Source organism: Sarcophilus harrisii, chromosome 2, assembly GCF_902635505.1.
Source record: "Sarcophilus harrisii chromosome 2, mSarHar1.11, whole genome shotgun sequence".
Classification (NCBI taxonomy): domain Eukaryota; kingdom Metazoa; phylum Chordata; class Mammalia; order Dasyuromorphia; family Dasyuridae; genus Sarcophilus; species Sarcophilus harrisii.
In genome coordinates, this window is record NC_045427.1 from 30,167,931 (window position 1) to 30,182,801 (window position 14,871).

Genomic DNA, 14,871 nt, shown 5'->3' on the forward strand with positions numbered 1-14,871 from the left:
CTACTGGTGTTTACCACTGATAATGGAAGCATTTCAGCATTATTATAAAGATAGTTCTGACCACATCCCACTAACCCCAAAGGGTCTTGGGGACTTCTGGGGATTTAATCACGTTTTAAGAACCACTGGTCTAATGTGTTTACAGGAGTAATAAAAGCAAACCGGGGAAAGAGCATCCAGGAGGGCCACACTGTGAAGAGCTCTAAAAGTAAACTGAGGAGTTTGTGATTTTATGCTGAAGAATTAAAGGCGATCGTTTCCTTGAGGGCAAGGACTGGTTTTGGCCAGCAGAGAGCCCCTGCACTTGCTCGTGCTGGGAAAGGAGGGTGGGAGGGCGGGAGGCGCTGCGATAGTTTCTTTTCGCTAACTGTTCTTGCTGAGTAGGTGCTAAACTTTGTCCTCTTCGTGCCATAGAAGGCTTTCCCGCGCTGTTAGCGCCCACGGAGCGGTGCAAGGTGACAGCGTCGGCGCCAGCATTGGGGCAGTCAGAGGGGAGCACCGAGCGCGCTCTGGGGATGCAGCAGAGGGGGAATCCACGGGAGATTCTGCTGCCGAGGGAGGCACAGGCCTCCGCGCCCGCTCAGATGCGGGGGAGAAGGAGGGAGCACTCCCCTAGGCGGAGTCTGACGCACTGGGAGGACGGCGGAGCGCTTCCTGACAGGCGCCTGCAGGAATTGCGGCGCAAGGTGACAGCGTCGGCGCCAGCATTGGGGCAGTCAGAGGGGAGCACCGAGCGCGCTCTGGGGATGCAGCAGAGGGGGAATCCACGGGAGATTCTGCTGCCGAGGGAGGCACAGGCCTCCGCGCCCGCTCAGATGCGGGGGAGAAGGAGGGAGCACTCCCCTAGGCGGGAGTCTGACGCACTGGGAGGACGGCGGAGCGCTTCCTGACATGCGCCTGCAGGAATTGCGGCGCAAGGTGACAGCGTCGGCGCCAGCATTGGGGCAGTCAGAGGGGAGCACCGAGCGCGCTCTGGGGATGCAGCAGAGGGGGAATCCACGGGAGATTCTGCTGCCGAGGGAGGCACAGGCCTCCGCGCCCGCTCAGATGCGGGGGAGAAGGAGGGAGCACTCCCCTAGGCGGAGTCTGACGCACTGGGAGGACGGCGGAGCGCTTCCTGACAGGCGCCTGCAGGAATTGCGGCGCAAGGTGACAGCGACGGCGCCAGCATTGGGGCAGTCAGAGGGGAGCACCGAGCGCGCTCTGGGGATGCAGCAGAGGGGGAATCCACGGGAGATTCTGCTGCCGAGGGAGGCACAGGCCTCCGCGCCCGCTCAGATGCGGGGGAGAAGGAGGGAGCACTCCCCTAGGCGGAGTCTGACGCACTGGGAGGACGGCGGAGCGCTTCCTGACATGCGCCTGCAGGAATTGCGGCGCAAGGTGACAGCGTCGGCGCCAGCATTGGGGCGGTCAGAGGGGAGCACCGAGCGCGCTCTGGGGATGCAGCAGAGGGGGAATCCACGGGAGATTCTGCTGCCGAGGGAGGCACAGGCCTCCGCGCCCGCTCAGATGCGGGGGAGAAGGAGGGAGCACTCCCCTAGGCGGAGTCTGACGCACTGGGAGGACGGCGGGGGGAACAGGGAGGAGTCCTCTGCTGGCCCCCCGCGGGGAGAGGGTCGGCAGAGAGCGCCGCGAGACCGCTGGCTGAGTGACTTCAGGCCGGACGGTCCGAGGCAGGTTTGCACTCGGGCCGGGATGCCGCCCCCGGAAGGGGCTCTGCCTCAGGGAACTGGTGGTTTGCCCCTCGTTCTCCGAGCGGACCATGACATGGGAGGGGGGGAGGGCCGGGCAAGGCCACCCGCCTCACGGCCCTCCAGAGCCCCGTCCGGCCGCCAGAGAGAGACCACCGGTTAGCGGCCACGCCCTGGCCACGCCCCAGGAGGCGGGGAGGGAGCGCGCGGGCGCTGGGTCTCGCGCCCTGGAAGGAGGGCGGGGAGCCGGAGTGATTAGGAGTGACGTCAATATCCCGCGGCAAGCCCGCTGCTCTCGCGAGAGGGTGCGTGGGCGGAAGCGCAGCGATCTGCCGCAGGATGCGGTTCCTGCTCTGGTTCGCGCTCCTATGGAGTGTTGCTATCCCGACCGGTAAGGATCCTACCTCCTCGCCGCCCCCGACCCGGGAACCTTGGCCCATCTCCCCCTCGGCCCCGGGGGCTCGGCCCGAGCCGGACGGCGGTCAGTCGGCTGCGGCTTCGCTCTTCCCCGGCCGCCCCGCGCCCTTTGCCCTTCGGCCTCCTCCGGCTTCCTGCCCTGCCCGGCCCCCCCTCCCAGCTGCCCCTCCTGCCTCGTCCCACACAGTCCGTTTTCTTCCCCTTCTCCCGCTATTGTCGCGACACTCCCCCCTGTCATGACCTCCGGGTGTCGCGACACCCCCGTAACTTGTCACAACCCCCCCCTTCTCAGGAGCCAACGCCGATCCTACTGAGCCTCAGGGAGGAGAGCCCGCGGACCTCTCGGGGAAGGAGTCCCGCCAGAAGGATGCCGGCGCTGCCCCCGACCCCGCGGAGCCCCCCGCCCCCGCCTCGGGGCCCCTCCCCCCCGCCTCGGGGCCGGCTCCCAGCCCAGACTCGGGGGCCGGAGACGGGCCTGGCGGCGGTATAGTGAAGAACCAGCCGGCCAAACCGGGAAAGAGCTCGGCCGTCCGCGCGGGAAGCCAGAGTTCCACCGACCAGGGGGGTGACTCCGGGCCCGAGACGGGAAAGGGAAAGTCCGCCGAGCAGGAAGGTGGCTCCGCGCCAGACCCCAAGAAGGACAAGCCCATCAGCGCAGGAGAGCAGACGCCCGGCGACCAGAAGCCCCCCCCCGAGACAACAAGGAAGAACCCCTCCGGCACGGGAAAGGACAAGCCGGACCCCGAGAAAACCGAGTCCCAGGAAAAGGATAAGCCCAAGGACCCAGGAAGCGACCACTCCCCGCCGGGCACGGCACAGGATGAGTCACCCAACGACCAGCAAGATAACCCTGCAGTGGAGATAGCAAGGGAGGAGCCCGCCGACGCAGGAAGCGACAGGTCCAGTGACCAGAAAAAGGAATCCCCATCAGACACAGGAAGGGATGAGCCCAACCATCAGAAAGATGCCGCTGCGCTGGAGACAGTAAGGAATGAGCCCACCGACCCAGGAAAGGACTCCCCACCGGGCACTGAGCTGAAAAACGGCTTGCCAAGCCACTCAGAAAAGGGCTCCCCAACTAACATAGGAAAAGACAAGCCCGGTGACACAGAAAAGGACAAACTGCCCAGCCCCAAAGAGGGCAAGCCAGCCAACCCAGCAGAAGCCAGTCAGGGGACCGACACAGGAAAGGGCAAACATGAAGCTGGCCCAGGGGAGCCCAAACCTGACACAGACACAAAAGACAGACCTGAACTAACCCCTGATTCTGATAAAGACTTTATTAAGTTTGGTTCTGGTGAATCATTTAAAGAACAGTCACCAAAAAACAATCCGAATCGTCCATCAGACAATATTGACCGTGGCCTCCCTTATTTGAAGGAGAGTGGCCCTGGCAAGGAAAATTCAGAGAGCAGCCACTTTTTTGCATACTTGGTCACAGCAGCCATCCTGGTAGCTGTCCTGTACATTGCCTATCACAACAAGCGAAAGGTAGGTTCAAAGTTACATTATGAAGGAGATTTTGTATTTTTCAGATACCTGTCAGCAACTTGGGATCCAGCTAGGCTGTTTACTTTCTGAGTCTCCTATTCTTCCATTGACTTTTAGACAGTGTCAAATCTTATTCAGAAACTTAAACATTTATTTTACTTCAGTCTAAAGTAAGAAAAATTAAGCAGCCAGGTTGCAAAAGAGGGATTTTTAAAAATCTGCTAAAAAAAAAAAAGTGCTGTGATTATAGCTTGTAGCTTAATACTTCTACCAAGCTCATAGGATAGAGATGCTATCATTAACAGGGCTCCCCTCAAGTCATTCCCCAAAGCATGAAGAAAATTGTTTGCTGTCTGATTGTAGGATTACATGATTTTGTCAACCTGCAAAGTGATTGTAAACCTTAAAGGATCTTATTAAAGGTTAGAAACGCTGTTATTGAATGGTGTAGATTCCTAATGTGAAGAGATTCCCTGATTAAAAGTAGTTAGTAACAAAAATGAATTTGAGCCTATCTTTAAAATATTTTATTTTAGGAACGTAACCAAAATGTGAATTTAATATTGCAAGAACTGACCTTACTTATTCCGACATTATAGTCAGAATATGGTGGTGGTGGTGTTGAGTCAGTTTTCGATTGTATCCAACTTGGAGTTTCCTTGGCAAAGATACTGCATTGGTTTGGCATTTGCCAACTGAGGAAGGTGAGACTAGCAGAGTCACACAGCTAGTGAGAGTTTGAAGCCAGATTCAAATTCAGCAGGTGGGTCTTCCAGGCCCTGCACTGTGCCAGCGGGCTGTCTAGAAGCATGCAGAGTGTACATTACAGGTAGATAACCGTGGAAACTTGGCTTCTTTTTGACCAGACGTGAAAATTGTGCTGTTCTGTAGAGTTTTTAAAAAGCATTTAATCTCCAGAATGACTGCCTCTAATTTTAAAGCTAGGAAAAACTTCCTACTTTCAGAACGTATTTTTTTGAGTCCTATCATCCCTCTGTCTCTCTTGCCAGATCATTGCTTTTGCCCTGGAAGGAAAGCGAGCCAAAGTCACCAGGAGACCAAAGGCCAGTGACTACCAACGCTTGGACCAGAAGGTAAGAGACTCCAGGATCCCTGGGCAGATGGCTCCTGCTTCAGGCATGGCAGTCAGCCCACAGTTGTGCAGCATCTGTAGGTTCGAAAGAAGAGCAGGAAGTCACGATCTAGAGCCCTTTAAGCTTTGCTCAACTTATAAATGTGATCTCATTTAATCCTCCCAGCACCCCTGGTAGGGGAGGAGGGATCCCCATTTTACACACGAGAACATTGAGGCTTGCACAGATTTTCCTGGAGTCACAGAGGTAGTAAGTAACTTGAGGACTGACTTTAAACTCAAATCTCCGTAACTCCCTGCCCAAAACAGCCTAGGATGAGCATGGACTTTGTGGTTTTGTTAGCCAGGTGTTTAAGACGTAATAAGTATTTGATTAGTAGGGTTTGACTTAATTCTTGTATACTTGGAACAGAGCAAATTGCAGATTGACCGGAGGCAAATGAACTTGACCAAGCTCTTTACCACAAGTGCCTCTGTGCTACAGGGTGGACCCTTAACTTCTCCTTGCCCTTAGCCTTGGCAGGAATGATAGAGGGCTTGCCTTTGAGGTGGTCAGGGTTGACAGCCAAGAAAAAGATCCCTTTGTTGCCATTTGCTGTCCACAGAGAGAGCCAGGCTTGGCTTTCTGCCTGAGCTGAGGAGGCCATACAGGCCAGTTTCAGAATTCAGCCCTGGGCCTTGCTGCCCTTTCAAGTTCACTGGCCCTGTGGGCACAATCTGAGCCCTAGATTGCTTTTTAGATGGACTGCAAAGTACATTTTATTCTGCCATTCATTTTAACCATTCCCGTATTTGTATGCCCTTTTTTCTCATTTAAATTTGCAAAGCCATTTTTATATCTTGGGAAATTTTTCAAAATATCAGAGAGCTCGAAGCAGGGCAGGGAATAAAGAAGAATTCTTGGAAATAAGCTGCATTGTTTTTGTTGTTGTTTTAGATCTGATTTCATCTTGAGAAATATGCCCACCCTACTGCTTTGTGTCTGAAGTACAAGAGCCCTGAAGAATGGTGCCTGAACTGGGACTCTTGGGCGAGTCTGGGCCAGTCAAGGCAGGGGATGGTTTCTTCTTTGCACCTGCACTTTGATAAAAATCAGACTCCCTATGTTTTCTGGTTGTTATGCTGTTTTCTTCCGTTCTTTCCTCCTCTATGGGTGAGTGACGAGGAGCAAGAGCTTATTGGGCTGTGACCAAAGGAAAATCCTGGCCCGGGATGTGCTGTTGCTGCACCTTCTCCCCTGGGGCTTTGAGGTAGAAAGGTTTGCCTTAGCAGGAAGCTTTGCACTCTTTTGACTGTTTCTCTCTGCCAGCTTCAGAGCAGACCCAAGTTAGGGTATTTCTCAGGCCCTACTTCACATAAGAGATGGTAATGACCAAAGGGGGAGAGATTTGAGAATTCTTCAACATTTGTGGAATCCTACCATGCAGTGTAAATTATTCATTCTTCCTAATGTTTGCAGATTGCTTCAGGAAAACTACCAATGAGGGAAACAACTTCCCTTCACTTGCACTGAATTTCTATTTGGCTCTGGTTTCTGGGAGCAAAGCCCCTAGGTTGAGATATTTAGAATTCTAAAATTATCATTTATAAAGGTCCAAATTTTCATCCATAGGCACAGTAGAAATTTGTAGAGGAGAACCACATCGTTTTCATCAAAAGGTTTTTTGAGAAGCAGATTTCCCATCAAACCCAGTTTGTCATTGATATCACTTTTCCAAGAACTTCCTGGCCAGTTGGACTTACTCTGTTTGCAGGGGTTCTGGAGACCGTGAGCCTCTGGTGGTCCTGTGGGCAGAGCTGCTCTGCTATGTCAGGGGTAATAAGGCAGGGAGGTGGCGTAGTTTTATTTCCAGAAACGTTGTTTAAAGTAAGTCAGTCACAGGAGAGTTGCTTTTATTGGTTTGTTCCAGAGAATCTGAAAGGACTTTGGGTAAAGGGAAAATCCGAGCAGAAGAGCTTACCTCAGAGAAAACCAGAGAATCCGGCTACAAACAGGCTGGTGCACTGCCTGGAAGTTTGCTGGAAGTTCACTTCAAATTGTTGCATGGATTCTCACTCCTTTCAGATTGTGGGAACTCTGTGGCTTGAGTCGACCAATTTTTCTCATTTCTGCTTTTCTCATTGAGTAGCACAAGGTCCTGTCACTTGCCTAGTTTAATCTTTGCTCATATCTCTGCTTCTTTGTGTCGTCCCTCACTGCACAAAGGAACAAACTTATTTCATCCTATAGCAGACTCCCCATCCACAACTTTGCTCCAGGACCCTTCATAGTTTGCCTTCTCTCCTGTTGCTGCTTGAGCATTTTTAGTTTCTCTCTCTCTGTATTAGTCCTAAGCATGCAGCCTGCCTCTTCTCTTTATCTACCTCTGTTCCTTCTAGTGATCATCCTTTCATTCTCCTTGTCACTGCCCAACTTCTCAAGCAAGTGACATTTTACAATCTGTCCTTCCTCCTCTGGTTTGGTGATATTACTTTTTTGTTCCTCTCCATCTCCAGCTGCTCTTTTTTGGAACATCTTGCTTCTCTTCATCCTGCCCCCTTACAACAGTGAACGTGCTTCAACACTTACTCATTCTTCTACTAACTCAGGGAACTCCTTCACTGTGTGACTTGGTGTCTTGAACCCCAGCTTCCCTCATTAGCCCAAGTCTGGCATCTAGCTGAGTGTTTCCTCCTGGGTGTTTGGCTTCCTGTCCCTTAGAACTCAGCAAGGCTTACAACCAGACTCATGTCCGTCCTTTGGACTGTTTCCTCACTCCCAACTTAGCCTGTTTCTTACAGTCACTTTAATTCTTCCTTCCCCAGGTCCCATTACTCCTCAAGCAGAACTATATTGACTCTTCATTTAACATGTCTCTCACTTCTGTCTTTGTTTGTTTAGTTTCAACTGTCATTCACCTAAACCAGACCTCCTCATCTCACCTCTGAATGATTGTAGGGGCCTTTCAACTGTTCTTGTTTTCTCCAGTCTCTTTCCCCCTTTTCTTTCACCTTAGGCAGCTGACAGCTTCATTTTCCTGAAACATTCCTTTCACTACATTTTTCTGCTCAAAAAGCTCCCATTGCCTCAGAATAAATCCAGGTTTTCTTGCACAGTGTTCAAAACTCAACAATCGAATTTAGCTGTAAGCTTAACTCTTCTGTGTCACGATATTTGTTTTATGCTAAAATCTGAGCAATCTTACCACCAACCTGTGAATTACCTACTTACCCTTGATTGTGCCAGTTCCCATTCTACCACCACCTCTCCATCCTCACCTGTATCCTCCATTCCCACCTTTTTCACCTTGAACAGTTCATATGCATTCTTTTCTCTGAGCTCCTTGAGCATTTACTAACTTGTTCGAGCGTTCAGAAATTTAAACATTTGTAGTTTTCTTTTAATATTCAAACATTTAGAATGGACATAGTTTTGTCTTCTCGGTTGAGATCATTACTCTTATCTTGCTTGGTAAATACTGGAGTTCCTGTAGCCAAGGTTTGCCATTTGGCAAGTAGTCACTTAAAGATTTCAGCTGTTTAGGAATTCTGGTTCTGCCTAAAGAAGAATACAAGGCAGAAGAATTTTATGGTATTGAGAATTTTAACCTTTTTAGGGCAGTATGATGCTGCATCAGCAGACTGATCTTTCCAATAAAAATTGGAAATTGTAATTTCTTGAATCAAGGAAGGAGCTGGGTTTTTTACACTGAAACAGAGCAAAGAGCTTAAGATTTTTCCACTCCCAAAACTCTGTCAAGGAGGACTTTGAAGCTAGATGGCATTTTGGGAAATTTGGGGCCAGTTTCTCCAGAAATTTTTTCTCAAGTATATTTTAGGCGGTCAGACTCTGGCCAGAAATTTGGGAATAAAGACAAAATTTCAGGAGTTACTTTTGAAAAGGGCTGAGTAACACCCTCCTCCTCCCCTTCCCTCCCCCCAAATCAGCTAAATAGCTACACATTTCTGTTCTATTTCTATGGTAATTTTTTTTTCTGTTAATTTTTTAAAGAAATTTTGGTAAAATTCTTTCATCCTCCTTAAAATCTCACATAGCTGAATCAGACCTAGAATCCTTTATACATGTGGTTTTGAAACAGTTGAGAAACCTGGGAAGAACCTGGACAGTACATCAGACCCAATTGCTTGGGACATTCTGCCAGAAGGTAGGAGTTGGAGACTGACAAGGTTTTTGCCTGTAAACTATCTGGGCTTAGTTAGAATATTCTGTGCCATAGTCTATTCTGTGTATCAAGCAAAGCTTTCCCAAATAACTTTATCTTGAGATTTATTCACACCTGAGGTTGGAATTTATGAGCTGTGATTTTTACTTCCAACTGCTTCTTTTAAAAAGCTTTCAGTCACTGATATCTGTGTTCTGTGATTCCCAAGTCTGCCTTGCAAAAAGGAGTCATTGACTCTTCACATTATTGCCGTTCTGGGTTATCTGACCCATTTTTTTCTTGGTGGATTGATATGTAGTGTTCCAAACTTTTCCAAATTACACCAATAAATCATCTGATTTGTTAAAAGTTATTTGATGTTTGCTGATTTCTGTCCACTTGCCAGTGCCGTCCCTGTCTGGAGGTAGTTTTGTATTGCAGTCCTGAAACCAGAGCAGTTCTGCAATGTAAAACTCAGAACAAACACATCACAAAGCCCATCAGATGAGATTGTCACTCCAGAGTTGGCTTACATATAAAGAGTTCATTTTAGTGCCACCCCCCCCCAAAAAAAAATAGATGAAAAATAGTATAGAAAGTTCTGTGCTGTCTTCTCAACGATTATTTTAATTTGAAAACACAAAGAAGTTTATGAGATAGTCATGTCACTCAATCCAGATTTCCTGCACAATAAAAAAAAATATGTTTAAATCAGAGGTTCTAAAGTAGAATTGTGCCATAACTAAAACTTTTAACAGTGTTAAGAAAATCCAACCTGACTGAATGTGTATGTTATTTATTAGGTTAAAAATGTGGAGATTTTTATTCTCCCCATAATATTTTTAAATCCTTCATTAGAGCAGTTAGCTGGCACAGTGGATAGAGCCCTGGCTTTAAAGTCAGATACTTAATACTAGCTGGGTGACCCTGAGCAAGTCACTTAACTCCAGTTGCCTCCCCCCCCCAAAAAAAAAAAAAAAACTAAAAAATGATCAAAATCATTAATTAGAGAAATGGAAATTCTCTGAGGTACTACCTCACACCTCTCAAATTAGCTGGATGACAGAAAAGATAATGATAAATGTTGGAGGGGATATGAGAAAACTGGGACACCAATGCATTGTTGGAGTTGTGAAATGATTTACCTGTTCTGGGGAGCAATTTGGAACTATGCCTAAAGGGTATAAAACTATGCATACCCTTTGACCTAACAGTGCTACTGCTACTACCCAAGGAAGTGAAAAAAAGAACTCCACATATGTAAAAATATTTGTAGCAGCTCTTTTTGTGGTAGCAAAGAACTGGAAACTGAGTAGATGCCCGTAAGTTGGGGAATTGCTGAATAAGTTGTAGTATATGAAGATAATGGGATATTATTGTTCTATAAAAAATGATGAACAAGCTGATTTTAGAAAAGCCCGGAAAGATTTACATAAACAATGCTGAGGGAAACAACAGAATCGGGAATACATTATACACAATAACAGCAAGAATGTGTGGTGATCAACTATGGAAGATCTGGTTCTTCTCAGTGGTTCAGTGATCTAAAGCAAATCCCATATATTGGACAGAAAATGCCATCTACATCCAGAAAAAGAAATAAGAAGAATGAATGTAAATCAACACATGCTATGTTCACTTCTTTTTTCTGTTTTTTTATCTTTCTCTTGGTTTTTCACTTTTGCTCTGACTTTTCTCTCCCAACATGATTCATAAAACAATGTGTATTTAAAAAAATAAAATCCTTCATCAGTATAGACATAACATGATCGTTATTTAGGTGCACATTATTTCCTTGTATAGCACGAGTATAGGAATGGTTTTACAGAATTAATGAACTTGAGAGATACTATTGAGTCTTATACTACTGATATTGAAAAAGGAAGTGGCCCAATGGCTTAAAGACCTCCAGAGGCAGCAGCAACGCATTGTGGTTTGGACGGCTCCCAGGGTTGGGTTTTCCCTGACAGCAGGCCTGAAGTTACAGCCCTTGGTCCTGAGTCTGCTCTCTAGGGCCAGCCCTCCAGATATTGACCAAGTTTTTGCTTTTCCAGTCATTCAACACATCTTCATGTGACAGATTTAGAAGTTCCATCAGCATCCTAGACACTTATCAATAATGTTCTTCCTAAGGGACAAGTGTCTTGTTAGAAAGAAAATACCAATTTGGTGAAAATTTTATTTCCACTTAAAAATACAAAATGATAGGAGCCCATAGCCTAGGAAGATTATTATCCCCAAAAAGGAAACATGTTGAATCTATGCTCTCACCTAACCCCAGAAACTTTTGAACATTGTTCTAGCTAAACCTTTAATTAGCTGTTGTTGTTGAGCCTGGGGTTCTCCACTTCTGTGACTGAGGAAGTTCAGGGGATAGAAAATACACAGAAGTCCCAGAGGCTTTTGAGAATTTCCTAGAATGTTGAGGATATTGTTATGATTTCCTCCCTCTTCTTTCCCTTCCCAGGACTCTCCAGAAATATAAGAGCTACATGAGTTAGTGGAAAAGTTGGATGACTCCAGTGGAGCTCCCTATAATCTCACCATTTAAGTTTGATTTTCTTCAGTTTTAGGTGGCTATGCACAATGATTTAAAAGCAAGCTCTAAATGAGTCTAGTTCTTCCTAAAAATTTGGCCTATGCCTTCTTGTAAAGTCTCTGTACTCATATATCTTCAGAAAAACCTTTCTACTTATCCTCTCCCCACATTGCAGAAATTTAGGAGGATAGGGATGTGAATTAAGTTTAACAGACATTTAAAGGCGTGCTCTGGGCATATAGTAATCAGAGCTTGGAGCTTATAATTTAGAAAAGGGAAAACAGGGGTTCTGTTTTTAAGATAAAATCTCACTAATTGATTATTCAGAAGATTACTATCTGATTATTCAGAAGGAAGTCTCTGGGCTTTGATAGAAAAACTTCAGAATAATCCTACAAGAAACATTGGTTGATGGCAGAATTTGTACTTGGAGTCAGGAAAAATAAGCAATTAAGAGGCAGAGAATTCCTAACTTTGTTTACTTAAAAAAAAAAAAAAAAAAAAAAAAAAAAAAACTCTGTATGGCACAGGGACTAAACCTATGACTTCATTGGCCTAGGGAACCCCTCTGCTGCTGATGGCCTGAGGGGGTGTCCCCTGTGACTTGGCCAGCATTTGTCAGTGGCAGCTTTCCTGAACACCCAGCCAGCTCTCTCCATGTACCATTGGACTGGGTATCCATTTTTTGCTTTTCTTTGTATTGCTAGCACTCGGCACATACGAGGCATAGAACCGATGCTTGTTGCCATGACTACATCACAGCGCCTCTCACAGGAGACAGGACAATATCTTTAGATTGTGAACCTTAGAAATGAGGTTAGCCATCCCCTGCATTTGACAGAGGAAATGGGCCTAGAGACGCCAGAATTACCCAGGCATCAAGGAGCAGAACCAGAACTAGAACTAGGTCTGGACTCCAGACACTGGAGATGACAAAGGAGGTATTTGCTTTATGTTTAATGTCCTAAGGAAATTACTAATCCAGAATAGAAACCTTAGGATAAGTGTGATCCCATTTTAAACACTCCTAGGAAACACCCCTGACCCACCTGGAAGACCTCCAGGGACCTGATTGACAATCATGATCTAAAATTTAAAACTTCAAAAAAAAAATAAAAAACTTCCTCGGATACCAAAGTGACAACTATGTATTGTAACTATGGCTTTCATCAAGGCACTAGGTGAAGTGTTGCAGTGTCTTGGAAGTCAATTGGCAATGGGACAGCTAAGTGGCACAGTGGATGGAGCACCAGCCCTGAAGTCAGGAGGACCTGAGTGCAAATGTGGCCTCAGTCACTTAGCACTTCCTGTCTGTGTAACCCTGGGCAAGTCACTTAACCCCAATTACCTCAGGGGGAAAAAATCCCATTACAGTAACTGCAGAATTCAATTGTCCTGCTTTCTGCCCAGCTCTCAGACCCACTCAGGACCCCGAACTCCTTGCCACAGAGGGTCCACTTGGACTCTACTAATTCGTCATCTTGGGCAGGGCAGCAGAGATCCGAGAGTGGAGCCTCAGGAGGTCCAGGTGGACATTTCTCTGCAGGATGGTGCTGCTGCACAACAGGGCTCCATGCAGGGCCCCGAACAAACCGTAGGTGAACACATCCTGTCCTGGAAGGCAAAAGCAAAAGGAGGGTCATGGGAATGCTGGGCTGAGCAAGATAGCAAGTCTGCTGCTCAACCAGGAGATTCTGAAGGCTGTGCCCAAGTCCTGGGAGGAGGTGAAGAGACCCTGGGGTCCAGACTGAGCCTGCTCCCATCTCCCGGGAGGACATTCTCCTTTTCTGGGGAAATCAACGAGGATGTGGGCAAAACATCTGCTGCTGAGTGCAGGTCAGGAGGGACCCAAGAGCTAAGAGACCAGTTCACCTTCTAGTAGCAGGAATCCAAAGAATCTGCCTAGAGCTGGGGTCCTTCACTTGTTTTATGACATGGATCCCTTTAAAGAATGTTTTTAAACGCATGAAACAAAATACCAATTCTTTTATGTCAATTATATTGAAACGTAGTTGTTAAAAATGTTCAACAAGTTTGTCGACTCCGGGTTCAGAATCCCTGACTGAGGCAACACAAATCAGTTCCCTCTGTCTCCTTTCCCCACCGTCTCCCAGCCTTGCCTGGGACCTACTAGCTTCTGCTGCTCTAGAACTTCAAAGATGGGTGAGGATGGAGAGGTGGAGGTGAGAGCCAGCAGGACGAAGAGCAGCTCATATCCTAATGGGGAGGCATTGTACCTGTCAGGTAGAGATTGGGGATGGGGCTCTGAGCCCGCATCATGGCCATGACGCGGGGCTGCAGACGGCTCAGGTCAGGACCAGCTCCGTAGGGCTCTCCACCTGGGGCAGCCAGGAAGAACTGATGGCTGAGTGGGTTTCCTACTGATACATTGTGAACCTGAGGAAGTAAAGAAGGTGGTGGAAATGGAGAAGAAATTCACTCGGGCTCCAGACGCCATCGCCCCTCCTTCCTTTTCCATTTTCTCCAATTTGTACCACTTTAAGGACAACTGTCTGGAACTTTGTGCCCCCTCCCAGCATGCTGACTTCCCCTCAGGATCACACTTCTGGATCCCAGGGGCAAGCCAGAGAGCTAAGGCTGACCCACCTCCCCCACCAATACCTTCCCCTCCAACTGAGGATACAGTTTCATCAAAACGGACATGGAAGCCTCTACAAAGGATTCCTTCACGGCCTCATAGTCACTCCCCCTCTTGCCCTGGGGCTCGTCCTTCGACTCCTCAAACCACTCATGGCGGGCAGGAAGCATCATCATCAGTGTGGACTGGTCTGAGGAGACAGAGCTCGGGTCACTGTACCTGTCACCTGGCCCCTCCTGCCCTCTTCCCTCCCCCCCTTTCCACGGCCTCTGTCCCACCTGGGAACCTGTCCTTCCACATCGGGTCTTTGGCCGAAGCAGAGGTGACCAAGAAATAGGGAATGTGTGCGGCGGCTTGGTCCTTGGAGAGGGATAGGTATCTCTCCATCCTGGGGGCGGGATAAGGGAGATGAGCCACATGATGGTTGCTCCACGGTGTGGATCACTAGGACCCCTGAACCTTCTCACAAGAAGGAGATAAGAATCATTCTCCCTTCGTAGAAGTGGGAGCAGGACAGGATCCTGACAGCTAAGGAAAGAGGCAGCTGGCTTAGGAGATGGAGGGGAAAAGAGACAGGAGCTTCTGGGGGCCTGACCTCAACGAGGGAGAGTGGGCTACTGGAAAGTGCAGATTCAAGGCTCATGAGTCATTTGGCCCCTTTCCTGCCTAGATTTTAGGAAAGAGGAAGAGGAAGATCACAGATCTCCCTCCCTTTTTAGCACTTACGCATGGTCAGTGTCTGTATCAAAGTAGACATAACAGTTGTTGGCTTCCAGGCCCAGCTTTTTCTTGGAGCCTCGCAGGCAGATGAAGAGACAGAGTGTGAATGGGCCACGCTGCACCCTTCCCAGCTGGCTCTGTATGCCTGTGAACAGGACCATGGTAACCTCAGGTCGCAG

General features: G+C 48.0%; 2 protein-coding genes across 7 annotated transcripts in view; one reads left to right on the forward strand and one right to left on the reverse strand.

Moving 5' to 3' along the window:
• Positions 1–1,953: 1,953 nt before the first annotated feature.
• Positions 1,954–6,082, forward strand: TGOLN2 (trans-golgi network protein 2). The gene is made up of 4 exons (XM_031949766.1): positions 1,954–2,082; positions 2,401–3,599; positions 4,610–4,693; positions 5,630–6,082. The coding sequence occupies exons 1-4, from the start codon at positions 2,031–2,033 to the stop codon at positions 5,633–5,635; spliced, it is 1,341 nt and encodes a 446-aa protein (XP_031805626.1). The 5' UTR covers positions 1,954–2,030; the 3' UTR covers positions 5,636–6,082.
• Positions 4,547–14,871, reverse strand: part of LOC100922093 (all-trans-retinol 13,14-reductase-like) — a 37,276-nt gene continuing 26,951 nt past the window's right edge. For 2 of the 6 annotated variants that reach the window (XM_031949762.1, XM_031949764.1), the window contains exons 7-11: positions 14,699–14,837; positions 14,251–14,360; positions 13,996–14,162; positions 13,611–13,770; positions 10,994–12,987 (exon numbers count right to left, since the gene is read on the reverse strand). In XM_031949762.1, coding sequence (XP_031805622.1) covers positions 12,842–12,987; positions 13,611–13,770; positions 13,996–14,162; positions 14,251–14,360; positions 14,699–14,837 — 722 coding nt within the window. In that variant the 3' untranslated portion in view covers positions 10,994–12,841. Of the gene's footprint in view, positions 4,768–8,686; positions 9,518–10,477; positions 10,963–10,993; positions 12,988–13,610; positions 13,771–13,995; positions 14,163–14,250; positions 14,432–14,698; positions 14,838–14,871 lie in introns of those variants that run through there. The other 4 variants (XR_004231552.1, XR_004231550.1, XR_004231551.1 and 1 more) reach the window with 4 other exon arrangements.

What these genes read in the sequence shown, in the direction of transcription:
- TGOLN2 (XM_031949766.1), top strand. Translation starts at nt 2,031, where the DNA reads ATGCGGTTCCTGCTCTGGTTCGCGCTCCTATGGAGTGTTGCTATCCCG. An exon ending in GAGTGTTGCTATCCCGACCG is followed by an intron (nt 2,083 to 2,400) that starts GTAAGGATCCTA and finishes CCCCCTTCTCAG; the next exon opens with GAGCCAACGCCGATCCTACT. An exon ending in CCTATCACAACAAGCGAAAG is followed by an intron (nt 3,600 to 4,609) that starts GTAGGTTCAAAG and finishes CTCTCTTGCCAG; the next exon opens with ATCATTGCTTTTGCCCTGGA.